Source organism: Rhyacophila brunnea, unplaced genomic scaffold, assembly GCF_057557595.1.
Source record: "Rhyacophila brunnea isolate RB1 unplaced genomic scaffold, BYU_Rbru_1.0 scaffold_24, whole genome shotgun sequence".
Classification (NCBI taxonomy): domain Eukaryota; kingdom Metazoa; phylum Arthropoda; class Insecta; order Trichoptera; family Rhyacophilidae; genus Rhyacophila; species Rhyacophila brunnea.
This window is the reverse complement of record NW_028232904.1, coordinates 11,635,236-11,651,713: the sequence shown is the minus strand read 5'-3', so window position 1 is coordinate 11,651,713 and position 16,478 is coordinate 11,635,236. Positions and strand designations below refer to the sequence as shown.

At 35.6% G+C, this 16,478-nt stretch overlaps 1 protein-coding gene across 1 annotated transcript in view; it reads right to left on the bottom strand.

Moving 5' to 3' along the window:
* The window catches only part of LOC147069040 (uncharacterized), a 67,189-nt gene that overhangs the window by 30,885 nt on the left and 19,826 nt on the right, over positions 1 to 16,478 (bottom strand). Inside the window, exons 4-10 of the mRNA XM_085951589.1 lie at positions 10,715 to 10,819; positions 9,162 to 9,384; positions 6,889 to 7,012; positions 6,685 to 6,749; positions 5,536 to 5,714; positions 3,588 to 3,748; positions 2,555 to 2,629 (exon numbers count right to left, since the gene is read on the bottom strand). Coding sequence (XP_085807715.1) covers positions 2,555 to 2,629; positions 3,588 to 3,748; positions 5,536 to 5,714; positions 6,685 to 6,749; positions 6,889 to 7,012; positions 9,162 to 9,384; positions 10,715 to 10,819 — 932 coding nt within the window. The remainder of the gene's footprint in view (positions 1 to 2,554; positions 2,630 to 3,587; positions 3,749 to 5,535; positions 5,715 to 6,684; positions 6,750 to 6,888; positions 7,013 to 9,161; positions 9,385 to 10,714; positions 10,820 to 16,478) is intronic.

Here is a 16,478-nt window from a genome sequence, read left to right as displayed (position 1 = left end):
GGATATTTTGTTGATACAGATGTCACTGACAGCAGTATTTATCCACATACATAATACTGCAGTGGCAAAGGGTGAAGGTAGACTGTGTCTATAAATAGTCGACGATCTCGTCGTTAGCATTCCTGGCCATTATCAAAAACAACGATATATCGTTGCGTAGCATCCAAAGGGTTAGAAAAAAATCTTTTTACGCACCAGTTAGCTCTTCAATAATTGCGTACATATTGAACATGGTCATATCATCAAGCAAGATACATTATAATTTAAACCAATTGAATAATCACATTCTCTACACTTACTAGGCAAGTACCTATTGCTAGTGCAAGGATTGTTAATGATTTATAGCCGTTTATTAAAATTTCAAGTAGAAAAACGAATCTCCCATGAATATTTAAACTACCTAAAAGATAATAGACATATCGATATAATTGGAGGGAAATCCTGAATATAACGCATAAAGCCCATTGACGCAGAGAGTGCGGCGCTCGCGCAAAATTTCTACAAGTGGCGCGTAAATCATCGAAAATACAACGTAATCAAATACGCCAGCGCCCACTGGATTTGGCGACGCATTATACGCGCCCGCCGCATGAATCATCGTTTTTTCGCGAATCACCGCTTCTCGGCGATACGAATGAAAGAAAATACAATGGAGTCCATTCATTGAACACAGCGAGCAAAATCACGCTCTGGACGGCGTCGTCGATCGACGGGCGAAAAGTCATTATTTAATAACAGAGAACGCATTGTTTAATTTTATTGCATGTCCTTTATTTCGCTGGTTGAATAATGTCGTCGTAAATATTTATTACAAGCCCCGAAATAATATAATATTTTTATTGCTTTGTTATGAGAGACGCTGTAAAAATAATTGTTTTGTGCTGCTTGGGCCGCTTATTACATAGGTGAAGGGTAATGCGCGGCGAGAGACGTGTGATTATGGTTATGAATAAACACTTAATACGCCGACTTCGCCCGCTCGACGCGTTCTGTGGGCACCATCGCTAAGGGTTATTGGTTGACCAAAGATTATGTCTCAGTTCAAATCCAAATGCAAATTCTGTAGCATATGCTTTTCTACAGAAACACAGGACATTCTAAAGATAAAAAAAACATCTAAAAATATCAATGGATGACGGATGATTAGACGCGAAAGCTGTCATTGTCACGTGCCCACATCACAGGGCATATCGTCGTTAATTTTCTACAAACACGTATTTCAATTATTGTCAGTTTTGAGTTGTTTGATGTAATGAATTCAGAAACACGTATCTCAAAATATACTTTAAAACACAATAGATTTAAGCAATTACATAAAACTCGTAACGCAATAAAAGACTTTTATAAATATTATAAACTCTTGAGTTACGTGTTTGTAAGTATACAGAATACTGAACTCCGTCAGATGATTATACTGAAGCTCTTTTTTGTAAGCCAAGATACGTGTTTACTGCAGTAATATTCACAGTAAAATTTCAATGCATTCTCTTATCTTCGACAATATGACCGATCGGTCGAAAGTATAGTGCGATAAATTGAAGAAACATAATATTTTTCATGAAAATACGTGTTACTATACGAAATGAATATTTCATAGAAGAAAATTTATTTCTAAATTAAAAACTGAGAGAATAAAGTTGTTATGTGCCTCTCCTGACAAGTTGTGTTTTTTGAGATACGTGTTTGTAGAAAATTAGCAACGATATGTGTTAGAATGAATTGTTATATAATTACAGCGGTTCGATGCAAGTTGCTTCACCCGTGCACTAATCTTTTTAACAGGTACCGAATATTTTTTATCTATGTTTGGGTTAGGCAGCGTTTAGTCCAACTTAAAAACAAATAAGTACGACTGACAAAACTTAGTGTGCACTATTTATGGGTTACATGTAAATTGTACGTATTACATTTCACCGTAGCACAGTTTGCCGTGAGCTTTCTTTTCGGTCATCTCTATTTTTATTGCCGATTTTGGCAAAGTTCATGAATTCAAGAATGAAAATCTAACCTAACCTAACAAATAATCGAGTATATCAGCTATTTTCAATTTTTTTTGCCACTGGTTTCCTATAAACCGACAAGAACCGTATTTTATTTAGACATGAATTTTATCTCAGTACTATTACGACCCAAAGAGGTTGGACGGTCTTTAACATACAATCATATATTTCCGATACAACATTTCACGGTGAAGTGTGATACGGCGAATTGTATACTTACAAATTTCCGGAAACACTATTTATGACGGATCTCCACCTCTCATCAGCGCTGAATTTTTAATTTTCAACCTTACACGGCGTGAGGTCATCTTTAATGATACGATTTTAATTATGAAAATCTTAAGAATTTCCACATTCTAACATCTTTATTATATTTTAATCATCACGATCGGTACAAAGCCTTTTCTTCCATACACAATGCCATTTCTATGCTGATATCCGGTAATTAATGCATTGGAAATGATCTTCGCTCAATTCTACTGTACGATTAAATGTGATTTATATATGTCTACGTAATGTAACTACAAAATACGATATATTCTGGCAACACTCACCTCTGGAACGTTTGCCGTTTCACATAGTTGTCTCGAACGAATTCCACTATCTGCTTCTGCGTTCTTCCGCTATACCTGCAATACAATAAAATGACACGTTGTTAAATTATCTTTAATAAACCATTTCTTTTATTCAACAAATAATTCACCAAATTTTGAGAATGTAACATTCCATATATCGAACATACATAACTTGAAAACACCCACTAGAAAAAATCATATTTGAAAAAAATACGATGCTCGACAGCATTTGAACCCTGGTATCGCGCCAACTGTGCATTAAGAGCATACTTCAGTGAAACGAAAAATGATCTTCAACTATAGGTGCGACGAAATTTTGGACTCGCTGGCAATCGGAGAAAGAAAGTCGAGCTGTGAACACGTCAATTTGTTTTGTGATGGCGACGGGGGAATTAATTCTTAAATCGTGTAAAGATGACTAAAAAACGTTACCCATTTACTTGAAAAAGAAAACATGTCAATGAATATATTATTATTATTACTAATAGAACAATAAACATAACATTAAATGGATGCATATTGACTTTTTATGACAAATTATGTTTGGTCTGCACGCATTGTTTGCACAATCTTCCCGTCGCGTAGTCACAATTGTTTTAGACCGTGCCCCAGCTGAAGTACAGCCTTAACCAATTATGCTACGAGCCTCCTATCTAATTGTGACAATTTAAACTAATAGGTCATACATGAAATACTTATCAAATTGCGAGCATCATATTTTTTTTCAAATATGATTTTTTCTAACAGAACAATTCTAACTGACATTTGAAATATTTCAGAAGGGAGTTCTTTGAAACAATCTACTTAAACTATTTATTACTTGTATAGATAAATGTATACATCATATTTTAGCAGGACTATTGATGAAAATGTGTCCATATAAATAAAAAATCAGTTAGATAGGATGTTTCGAAAAAAACTATAAAATATTTAAAATGTGCGTTAGAATAGTTCTGCATTCAGCTGACGACGAAGACGACGAAAGTATGTGACATCTATTGTGTTTATTTACCTAAAGGAAGATCCTCTGGATAGTACCCTGGTCCTGTGCCTCGGCATCCTTTTGACAGATGAGCACCGAAAGAATCCGTGGTTCTCCACGCACTTCTTCCAAAAGTTCTTGCATTCGTTTCGACCTTCGAAGAAGAATTCCACGAGATCCTTGTAATAGCCCTGCAAATACAAACAGGAACAATAATAAGTATTTCATTATCTACAATGCCATATGCTTTTTTTAATTAACTCTACCTACTAAAGCGACCATTACTCCACTAAGTGATAGATCATTACAATTTTCTAATAAAAATTTAAGACATTCACAATATGACATGAAAAAGTGAAATAATTAAGGGCGGACGTGCTCAGCGTGGGTCAAAATGGAGCTTTTATTCTATTTTCAAAGCATGATCCTGGACATTCCTTAAACGTTATAGATAATCTATTTATATAATTTTGAAGCCTTATTATCCTTTATATTTATTTTAAACATTTGATGACTGCATAAAGTATTTTTATTACATAAAATAGTATTCTTTTAAACCTCTCGCTCTAATGTTTTAGAATATAGTCATATTTCAGTACATAAATGTGCAGTGGTGCTAAGATTTTTTACATTTATTAATTTTGAAACGCATTTATAAAACCATCAGTATAATTTATGTCGACATCATTATAGTGAAATATTTACGATAAAAAATTATATTGATAATCTCTCTGATCCCAAATTTGACAAGAATTAGGCATTTTATTATTCAAAAAATGGGCAAGATTAACACATTTGAAGATAATTCTAAAGATACTGATTATAAGCTATGTCTTTGACCATTCAAATATGATAAACATCCTACGAATAATGATTGCTTTAAAGGATAATAAGGCTTCAAAATTATATAAAAAGATTATCTACAACGTTTAAGGAATGTCCAGGATCATGCTTTGAAAATAGAATAAAAGCTCCATTTTGACCTACGCTGAGCATGTCCCCCCTTAAGTGTAAAAATCATCTCGACCGGGATATGGTCATGAATCAAAATTGGGCGCAATGTTGCAACTGTCTTCCGTGCGCACAAGTGAAGACATTGACAATACATGGCTAGCCGAAACCAATGAAAAAGCAGCTTCTGCACATGTGCCGATGTGACATTTTAAAAACGAGAATTTACGAAATATCGCATTTGATCTGTGTGCGGAGAGGTTACATGTGTTTTGTGAATGTCAGTTTCAGAAAAAAAAAAACTATAAATGTACGACCAAAGCCGACAAGTCGACTGCTTAATCGAAAAATGATATTTTGATGGCATTTTGTTATAAAGTATGTTTTCTATGCTCACACAAAATTTCAAACTCCTAAGCCTATAAATAAATGCGTTATCATTCTTCAAACAAAACAGCCAACTGCAGGTGCCGAATTTCCAATATCGTAAATGGAACAACTCCGCTCTTCATATAATTTTTTTTTTTATAAAAAAGAAAAGCTAAAATAGTGTATTAATTCATAGTGCAGCTTATTTGTAAAAAAAAATGTATATTTTTGGAAATTTTAAATTCCGGTCGATAGTTAAATTAATTTAATACCCCCCCCCACGATGCGTCCCAGGTACGATTCCTGGGTCTGGCAAGTACACATACTGTTTTTCAATTTGTGTATGAGTCAGAGCATGGACCTAATAGGTTGAGCAAGTGGCTGACATCCTTTCTCGTAAAAACAAAATCTGTTAATACAAACCTCCACTATATGGAGGCACATAATATGATCTTATTAGGATCGGACACGGTCAGTTTTTTTTTCTCCTTCCTGAACAATTTGCCCAAATGGAGTTAGCCGGTTTGCAGATTAATCAGTGAAAGTGTATTATACTACTTCGCCCCGACATCAAATTTATGTATATCCTACATTTTAATAATACGGTTATGTTATGCCTAAAATAGCATTGTACGGGGAATTGATATCGTCTACTCACATAGCCCTCTGGATGAAGCTTGATGAGGAACCGTTTTCTCTTGAACGAGATCTTCCTAATCTTTGCCCAGCTGAATGTGTTGATCTTGGTGAGGTGCTGGAATACCACAATGCCCAGATGCGCCACCGCTATGTTCAGAGGTACGCCTTCGTGGTCTTTCGCAGGGTGCATTTTCATACCTAGGAAAAAAGGGCATGATAAAATTTTTGAGGTAAATTGAGACTCAAAAGATAAATTCATGTCCAATATAATGAATTTTGAAAATTTCATGTGACAACACTGTAAAACACTATACTTATTATAAACTAATCTTTTATAAAAGATAATACCTTGTATAAAAGACATTTTAAATATTCTTCATAAAAGATGTTGAAGAAATTCTTCTTCTGCCAGATGAAGCCTTCCGTGGTTTCCCAATCAGAATTGTTGAAATAAGTTTCAGTTTGTCAAAGTGCCATCTTTCTATGCAACAAGCCAACGAATATATTTCTGATTTAAAGTTTGCATGAAAATGACCGTGTTCAGAAATTTGTACGTATGCAGTTCGCCGTACCGTGAAATGTTGTATCGGAAATATATGGTGGTATATTAAAGACCGTCGTGCAACCCCTTTGAGTTGTATAGTACTGAGATAAAATTCATGTCCAAATAAAACATGGTTCTTGCCGGTTTACAGGAAGCCAGCAGCAAAAACAATTTTTGAAAATAGCCGATATACTGGCTAAAATTTGTGAGGTTAGGTTAGGCTAAGTTAGGTTAGGGTAGGTGTTCATTCTTGAATTCATGAATTTTGCCACAATCAGCTACGGAAATTGACTTAATGTTCATATTGAATCTAATAAAATTGGAGACCAAATAGTATACGGTCATCTCTTTCCGATAAGAAAGCTCATGGTGAACTGCGCTACAGTAAAATGTAACACGTACAATTTACATGTAACCGAAAATGACCAGATCAGGGGTCATTTTTTCACTTCCATTTTCATACATTTAACGTCCATTTCTATCAAAGAGTATTTTGTTAAGACCAGGATTATACTACGGATTGATAAATGCCCCTATTAACTGTCAGTGATTCGACCACACTAAAAATCTGGAATCACCATCATGAGTTCTGTTTAATTACAATGTAAACTTTTAAACTCTTACCATATAATTCACATCTTCGAGCAGTTTCTAACAAATTAAGGTCGGCTTCGGCAGGACTCTGGCCCCTGGAATAAAATAAATATATGACAGTTATTTGACCGAATAAGTGAAGGCCTTCAATCAAAACAATGGTAATGAAATAGTCCCAATAAACTATTTGGCTCGGTAAACAATTTCTTCAAATTGAGGTTGTAGGATACTCACATGTGTTTCTTATGGTTTTCCATGATCCGTCTTTCCAAGTCTGCATCCTGCAGGGGGAAGAATTTGTAGGAGCTCAGGTACGTGTGGTCAGGATAGTCTTCGGGGACAAAATCACCACACTCGGCTGTAATGACAAACATCATAATGTAATAATTTATTTTATTTTTTCCCCATTGAAAAAATACTTTTAATAGTGACGGAGCCGGTAGCGAAGGATGGAGGTAGGCTGTTAAGATCCACCATAAATAGGGCACATTAAACTTTTTTAGTTATACGTATTTGTTTTTATTGAACTAAGACTACAATTTACAGATGGCGTTGGTTATTCACGGATACCGAAGAAGATCCTCGAAGGAAATCCAGGGGGGAAAAGGCCAGTGGGAAAGCCACGCACACGATGGGATGACAACATTACAAAAGATGTCAACCAGCTGCTAAAAATCATGAACTGGAAAAGACGTGCAGAGGGCCGTTCCGGCTGGAGGACGGTAGTGGAGGAGGCCAGGGCTCGATTTGAGCTGTAGCGCCATCGAAGAAGAAGAAGAAGTTGGTTAGTTATTAAATTTAATTAAAATGGTTTTTGCAGGGTTTAATTGAAATTTAAAAACTAACTAATACCATCTGTAAATTGTAGTTTAGTGAGCACTATTTCTGTAGGATCTTAACAGCCTACCTCCACCCCTCGCCACTGCTGAGGGGCTTACGCGTCAGCTTATAATGTCGCGGGTCCCAGGTTCAAATCCTGGGTCTGGCAAGTACACATATTGTTTTTCAATTTGTGTTTGAAGTCCAAGTATGGACCTAATAGGTTGAGCAAGTGGCTACATCCATTTTTCGAAAAAGCAAAAATTTGTTAATACAAACCCCCACTCTGTGGAGGCCCATATTATGATCTTAGAATTGGACATGGTCAAAAGAAAAAAAAAGAATCATGCAATTTCACAGATTCAGCATAGCATGTACAGACATTTAAATGCACAATCACAAATATGTCAAACGTGCATATTAAATGGTGGCTATAAAGGCCATATTCCATTGGCAGACGCACAGCCCCAACCCGATCCAAAGATCGACGCCAACCGTCGTCGCTAGCCATTTGCAATTACACGCAACGATTCAATCTCGTTGGTCCTTGATTTGATTGGTTAAAATAATACTAGTGTTGCTATTATTAAAAATATAGGTTGAGTGAAAACCAGATATTTTTTAGATTGGTGGCTACACTGAACGCATTCCCGCGCAATTTTACGTCAACAAAACTGAGCTGTCAGCTGTCAAACCTAGCGAGCATCAGATCTGTTAAAATTTATGCGGCCGTTTGACATTTATAGAAAGTTTGTATACTTATTGTTAATTTACATCATCAATAACTGGGCGAGCTTGAATCTCCAAACCAATTGAGTAATTCGAATATCGAAATCGAATAATCCAAAAACTAATTTATTGTAGCGAGTATGGCTATATTTCAACTGGCTCCAGGCGGTCAGGACTCGCCGTAAACGAAAACACTGGGTCAAAAGTTGGCTAACTGAAGAACAGCGTGATCGCCATTGAATATGGCGGGTTTTTTTTACGTTCCACACTATATCTTTGGCGTGTATTAATTCGACGAGGACTGTGTCCTCGGTGATACTCCATATATATTTTTTAAGTTTTCGCCATCTTGTAGTTGTTCAGTTGAAATCGACCAGTATAATGAAATGAACGACCGTTTGCATGACTCAGGCGCATATTCGGCTATTTTCGTACGCTTTCGGCAATCTTCGCTTGATAATGAAAGGATCGCACGACGGATAATAGAAAATTTTCCACTTTCGACCCGATCGCTCACGATCCTTGAAAACCATAGAGAATAGAGTTTGACAGTCGTGGCAGACGATCGGGCCAGACGCAATCTGCCAATGGAATATGGGCTTTAAAAAGCCACCATGATTCAATTCCAATTCGCCAAGTTATAAAATATTAATTTTGCTCTGGTTACGAAATACATCACACTAAAGACATTCCAGAAATGCCATCAAGTGTTTTAATACTAGAATTGCATACATCCCCCTCTTGTTACATTTAAACTCTTTCGTCGGAATGGTAATATTTCACCTAATGATTTTGTGCAGCCCTAATTCAGATGTCTAATTTGTGAAGCAATGGCTTCTCACTACAGAGGTCTCCCGAGTTCGATTCGCAGTGGATCACAATTAATACATATGTGGTTTTTTCAATTAATTAGTGCCCTATTGGCCTATTGTAGTGAAGTGTAGAAAAAACCATCTCACCTTGCACAATATAACTGGCCATAAGAGCGGAAGTGTTCTCGTTGCACTGTATACATCCGTGTGCCAGGTCTCGCTTCACCTGCAGGCAGAACAGGTACCTGGTGAACTCCTCCTCCAGCTGGGCGGGGCCGGGCGTGTAGAACTTCACGCAGAACCTCAGGAGTGGGTCGATGAGGGACAGGCCAACCTGCCGACACACCGGCTTCTCCAGGTCGAGCCAGTACTGGGGACAAGAGATCATTACAACATATTAGTCGACACTGTGCATAAACAAATAAAGGGAACAAATCATCAGAAAGTAGAAAGCTACAAGTGACCATTGCTCATTGAATCAATAGATAGAACTATTTACTCACGGTGTTAACAGTTAATGATCCTTAGTGGAAAGACATTGATTTAACTGAAGAGGAACTGACGTTTAATTAAAAAATTAGTTAGGAGTTTTCACATTACATACGCAATATTTAATTTACAGAATGTTAAAAACTTTGAATTAGATTTTCTCATCTTGTTCACCGATGGAATTGAACAGGTACCTTAATGATATGTAGTACTTATTCCACATAATTTAATAACGATCTTCGAAGCTATTCTATACACAAGATGGGTATCTACGGTAGTTTATTATATTTTATATATTGAGGCAATTAATTGTTACAATAAGTTAACTGTCTAAACTGTCATAAAGAGCTATGTTTTAACAGCCGCTCTCTTGGATGTGTTAACTTTTAGAGCGAGATAACAATTAACCGCATCAATACATAAATATGATAAATTGATAATATTTATCACTTTAGACGTCGATAGCCGCCTTGTGTATAGAATAGACCCACTGAACCAGTTTTGTCCGCTGGAATTAGACATTCTCTCTGGATATCAGTGGCGAAGGTGGAGATTCGACATAAATAGTGCACACTACACTTTGTCAGTCATACTTATTCGTATTCATTGCACTAAAAATACAAATTGCAGATGGTATTCTATGTACTGGTGAGTTTTTAAAATTTAATTAATACAATCTTTAATTTGTATTCAAAGTTCAATGAAAAAAAATAAGTATGACTGACAACCTACCTACCTCCGCCTTTTGCCACTGCTGGATACATCTATCAATTAGAAATATACCAATGCACAGTCTTTCAATAGGGAGTATATTTTTATTTTTATATATGAAGTATATTTCAAATGCTATGTGATTTGACAAGACAGCGCGGCCATACCTACCTGAAATTCAGAGAAAATAACATGCACGTTCAGATGCTACAAAGACTGTGCATTTTGACAGACCATTCTTGTGACCGTATGTATGAACCATAGCCGAATTATAACATTTCTGCTGAACTCCTTCCAACTGTACTGCACGTGTAAACTATTGTTTTTCCAACAGACAATATTGTGTCGACTCTACGTGCATCAACTTGCATGTGTTTTGTATGCCCCAAGTAAACAAGATGCGCAAAGTCGATGTTTGTGTCTGCAAGGCCGCATAATCTGCATTGGATTTGAGAAAAGTAATCAAATTTTTATAAAATTATAATTAATTAATTACTAACCTTGGTTCCTCCGAGTTCCTGATACTCCAGTCCAAAATAGTCGGCTTCCAGTAGATGAAGCTGCCGACACACCTGGTCGAAGAGCACCCGTCCAAGAGCTTTCGCCTGAAATCAACAGTGACAATTTATTACCACAGTAGGAAGTAACAAAACATTAATTTCTCGATACTTTCATCACTCGATAAACTACCACAATGTAAGCATCTATCAAACAATTATGAGTCTCATTTGTTTTTTATCACGACCCAATTAAAATAAACAATTCCTCCAATTTTTCAAATTTAGTATTCACGTTTATACATAATATTAATATGTTCTGTCCCTACCTCGCACTCTCTAATGGTACGTTCACATTTGACACTTATATCGTCATATTTATGTATGACACCATATTCACTAAGTGTAAACAGTAATTATATTTGTACCAGCCACTTATTTCGCGTGTGTCGACACTCACCTGTCACTTATTCAATCTACTTATATACGCAAATGTAAACACCGCGTATACGACATGTCCGAACTTGCAGCAACATATCACCGAAGTTGAGCCACCGTCTACTTTTATGTCAAGTACCTGACACATTATTCATAGTTTGACAGGTAGTGAAGTGCATCGAAAACAACGGACAATTAATTATTACTGTTAATTAACTTAACTAATTGATTAATTAACGATTAATTTTGTGTCTTGTTTCTTGGCAAAAGGTCCAATCTTGCAAACTAGTTTTTCGAAATCCACTGGCCTCATTCTAACAAAGTTCACAAATTGAGTTGGATCTTTGATTTTAAGCTCTGACATTAAACGGAAGGCACCTAGTTCTTCTCGTCGCTGAATCCATTCCCGCACCCATTTATACCATATTTTCCTCCTTTTTGTTGCCAAAGACTTAAAATAATAACACTCGCTGCTATTTTCTTTTTTTTTGACATTCCCATATTGACAACTGACAACTGACATAACGTTTTTGAGAAGTATACGAAATAAGTGTCCGAATAAGTTACAATGCCACATGTAAACACCGCATATATTTATTCCAAATGTTGCCATTGAATAAAGTGTAGAGACTTTATTTCAACGAGAAGTATACGAGAGTTTTATGTCAGATCCATGCAGGTGTAAACAGTAAGTGAAATTTTATGTCAGACACATAAAATAAGTATAACGGTATAAGTGTCAGATGTAAACGTACCATAACACATTTCCATATGTTTTCTCTCATGTGTCATCGATAATTTAATACAAATATTTACTATATAAGGTAATAAATCATCTTGGACAAATTAATATCATTTATAAAATCTTTTACAAATGTATTGGTCTATATTTTATAAAAGATTAGGGTTTTATAAACATTGCATATTATATTATTGACTGTAGAAAGGAAAAAAGAGGTAACTCCCAGTTTTATCAAAATAGGTTTCATTGGATAATAACATTGAATACTACTAAATACACACTGTCTCTATTCTAAATTCTATTTCCAATTGACATTTCATGCATTTCTCATATTGACATATCAAACCAATCAATTGAATATAAAATTTACCTGTGAAAAAATACTCCCTTGTCAATTTTATGTAGGCACAAAAGCATTATATTACCCATTATTATTAAGATGAATAACCACGTAAAACACTGATAAATGCATACGTAGGTTATGTTTAAACAAAACAACAGACTTCAAACAAGAACACAAGCCGCCATTTTGTTTTTAGGGCTGTCAATAGAAAATAATTAATTTGTTACCAGTAAAACCACACGTACAATGTAATTTAATACGAACATTAAACTGTTATCAAAATTACTAATACGTAAAAGACTACCTAAGTAGAGTCCAAATTCTTAGGTCACAAATCTTAAGAGCGTACTTCAGTGAAACGGCAAATAATTTTCAACAGTAGGTGCAACGAAATTCCTCACTAGTCGCCAATCGGAGACCGACAGTCGAAGTGTCCACACGTCGATTTGTTTTGTCATGGCGTCGGATGAAAATATTCTTAAATCGTGCAAAGATGACTAAAAAACTTTACATATGTACTTAAAAAAGAAAACTTGTCAAATGAATATACTATTATTATTAGTAATATAACAATAAACATAACATTAAATGGACGCATGTTGGATTTTTATGACAAATTATATTTCGTTCGGCACGCGTCATTTGCACAATCCGCGCATCGCCTAGCCACGATCTTTTTAGACCATGCCTCAACTGAAGTATAGCCTTAAGATGAATAACCACGTAAAACACTGATAAATGCATAAGTAGGTTATGTGTAAACAAAACAACAAAATTTATACCAAAACACCAGCCGCCATTTTGTTTTTAGGGCTGCCAATAGAAAATAATTGATTTGTTATCAAAAAAACCACACGTACAATATAATTTAATACGAACATCGAACTGATATCAAAATTCCTTATATGGAATGCGTATAAGACTCTTTCTAACTGGAGTCCAAATTCTTAGGTCACAAATCTAATTCGCCAGACCGCTTACAGAAAGTTTGGCATCCTCCGACATCACTATTCGCATTGTGTACCTACCGAGAAATGGTTATCAGAACCTTTACATTAGGCATGTCCTAATTTGTGATAATGAATCTCGTTTAAAAACAATCTCAATATACGGCAACCATAAACAAGACAAGTCGTTCATTAATATTCCATACGTGAACTCAAGCACCGAGTAAGCGGTGAGTGAGTCTATTGTCTTTCAGCTCAATTGATTCAAACTCAATTAACACAGTCAGGCCAATGGTGGCGTGTCTAATTTAGATCTATCATTTGCAAGATGATTTGGTTAGTGCAGGGATTGTCAACACTGGTGCGGCGCAAAGAATCTGCTGGAGTATCGGTCGTATGCAATGACATTATTAATGGACGACGCACTCAATACTTTGGCATGATGAATAGGCATAATCTAAGGAACATTTTTAAGATATTGAGCCGCTTCTACCCATTTTCCAAAATGGCGGAGAAAATTTAAATTTTCTGTAATTACTGCCTGATTTGATTGATTTTCAGTTTGGACGCGTATTTTATAGTGCTGAATACTACTTTTAATTTATGCTTAATATTTCGCAATTGGAGCCCATAAACTGCAAAAGATGGTTAATGGTTAATGATGCCAAATACTAATTCGATGTTAAACTAGATATCGTGGGTATTCTGCGAAAAAGCACTAAGTCAAAATTTTGCTGTTTTGACTTAATGATGAGGTAATCTTATTAAGAGTACGCTCTATAGTCTACAAAAACACACACAGTCATATCTATAAAACTGGCGAAGATAATTTATGTTATAAGTCAAAAAGACATACATCTATTCAGAGAAAAGGCACTAAATGGACTTAGAGTACATTTGCTTCTCTCATTCTCAGGCTATATTCACAAAATTCTGCGTGCGAAACTGCACTAAGTCATACTCAAAGCAATATCGCAGAAAGGAATTTGCCTTTTATATATATAAAATAAGTTAAGACCGCCCAAACTTTCAAACTCGATTATCTCAAAACTAGTGTTTTTGACTTAATGCTTATTCGCAGTATACCCACGATATTTTGCCAATGGAGACCCAGAAAATACCAATATGGAAGCCAATATAACTCCTTAAAAAATATAATTAAAATAGAAAGATAGTAGCCATTATTGACGGAATACGAATATAGTTATTAGATAACATTTTCAAGGCTCCATAGCTTAGTGATAAGAATCTTATTTTCAGTCTCACGTACTTACTAATAGCGTGCCTTGATAATTTCACTATTTTTGTTCGAATTTAGAAAAGGTTGAAATTTACTGAGCTACAGGTACAGTTAGTGACTATGACACTATATCTTTGGTTCCGTGGGCGTATGGATACGTCTAATTTCATTTGCATGTATGCGAAAACTCAGTTCGGAGGTGAATTAATTATATATCAATGACTCCTGTGAGCCTGTGAGGTCTCGGCCTTTACCGTATTCCATCAGAGACTCGCATCCAAGATTCATAACTGTGTTTTACAAGGATTAGTAGTTGCCATATCACTAAAAAATACATCGAGAGTATAAAAAATATATCATATGTAAGAAATCATGTATTTTTCTGTCATGACAATAATTCTCACAGTAATTATTACTGAATTCTAGAGGTGGGAAAACTGGTCGATTTTGAAGACTAAGTACACTTTCTACCAGTATATAAAAATACTTGGTATCGAAACTTGTTCCAAAATAATAACTAGCAGTGGCGGCTCGTGGATAAGATATTTGGGGGTGCTGCGGTTGATTAAAAATAAAAATAAATGTTTATTTGAATTATATTTTAAAATTAACATCAAAATTAAATATAAATAATTAATTATATTAATAACTAAAATAAAGAACTTTGCATAAATTGCTTGCAGAAATAAATTTTAACAATGTGCTCACGCCCGACGCAGGAACGGAGAAATATTGAAAACGGACTGTCTGACCGGCAGTACGAAGCTGAAAGCACCGCTACCCGCGCCCCTCCGTCGCCCACTCGAGAATATTCTATTGAAATCGGTACTGTGCAAAATCAAGTACCTACCACGCTGTATGATAATATTATTGGACATTGGATGTATCGATGCGCGGGCGAGCTGATTACACGCTTAATAATATTGATATTTTCATATAATATACATAAATTTATTTATATTATAATATTACATTTGTCTCAATTCGCTTGGGGGTGCTGCAGTACCGCAGTGCATATGGACGAGCCGCCACTGCTTACTAGTATTTGGGATATTATATAGAGCGTTTGGCGCCACGCGAACTTGTCACGATTTCTGTCCTTCACTATACCAACTTTCTAACTGGAGAGAAAGAGAGCAATGACGCCAATGACAGTTGAGTGTATCACAGCTCGACATACGTGTATTATGCTATCTCGCTCGCGCGCATTTATATCAATGGTATTGAAAGTCTACCAACCCAACTAGCGAGTCGCGATAATCTGATCGTATGCGTTCGAACAAGTTTATTGGGCCACACATACTGAGCCATAGTTTCATGCCGAGACTTGAGTTCACAAACTGGTGACAGTATTTCCAACTCACCTCTACTGAAATTCCGATTATCTGTGCATCAAATAAACAAGGTTTCATAGTGATGTTCAGACCAAAAAGCTTAGACTATAAATAGAGGGAGCCTTATAAACTTAAAGAATTATACGCAAGGCCTACAGGAGATGGTGGAACAACAGCGTACGCCATTGGCGAAGGGTGGAGCTAGGCTGTTAAGATCCGACATAAATAGTGCACACTAAACTTTGTCAGTCGAACGTATTTGTTTTCATTGAACAATGACTACAGTGTGTAGATAGTGTTTGTTATTTTTAAAATCCAATTAAACCCTGCCTAATCCTAGTCATAGTAGATATTAGTCAAAAAATATTCGTTTATCTATAAAATATCTAAAATTATGCCATTTAATCATACATAATTTTAGATATTTTATCGAGAGAGGAATATTTTTATTGATTATGGTTTGGAAAGGCAGGGCTTAATAATTATTCGAATTAAATCAATGTATGTAAATCAACGAAAACCAACATTTATGACTGAAAAAGTGTGCATTATTTTTGTCGGATCACCCATGACACACCTAAACTATTATGATTTGTTTTAGGAAAGGTTTAATTGAATTTTAAAAACTAATCAGCACCATCTGCAATTTGTATTCTAAGGCCATCCGCGCACGCAGAAACTAAAATCTGACGAACTGGTTCGTGATGGAACTCATAAACTGGC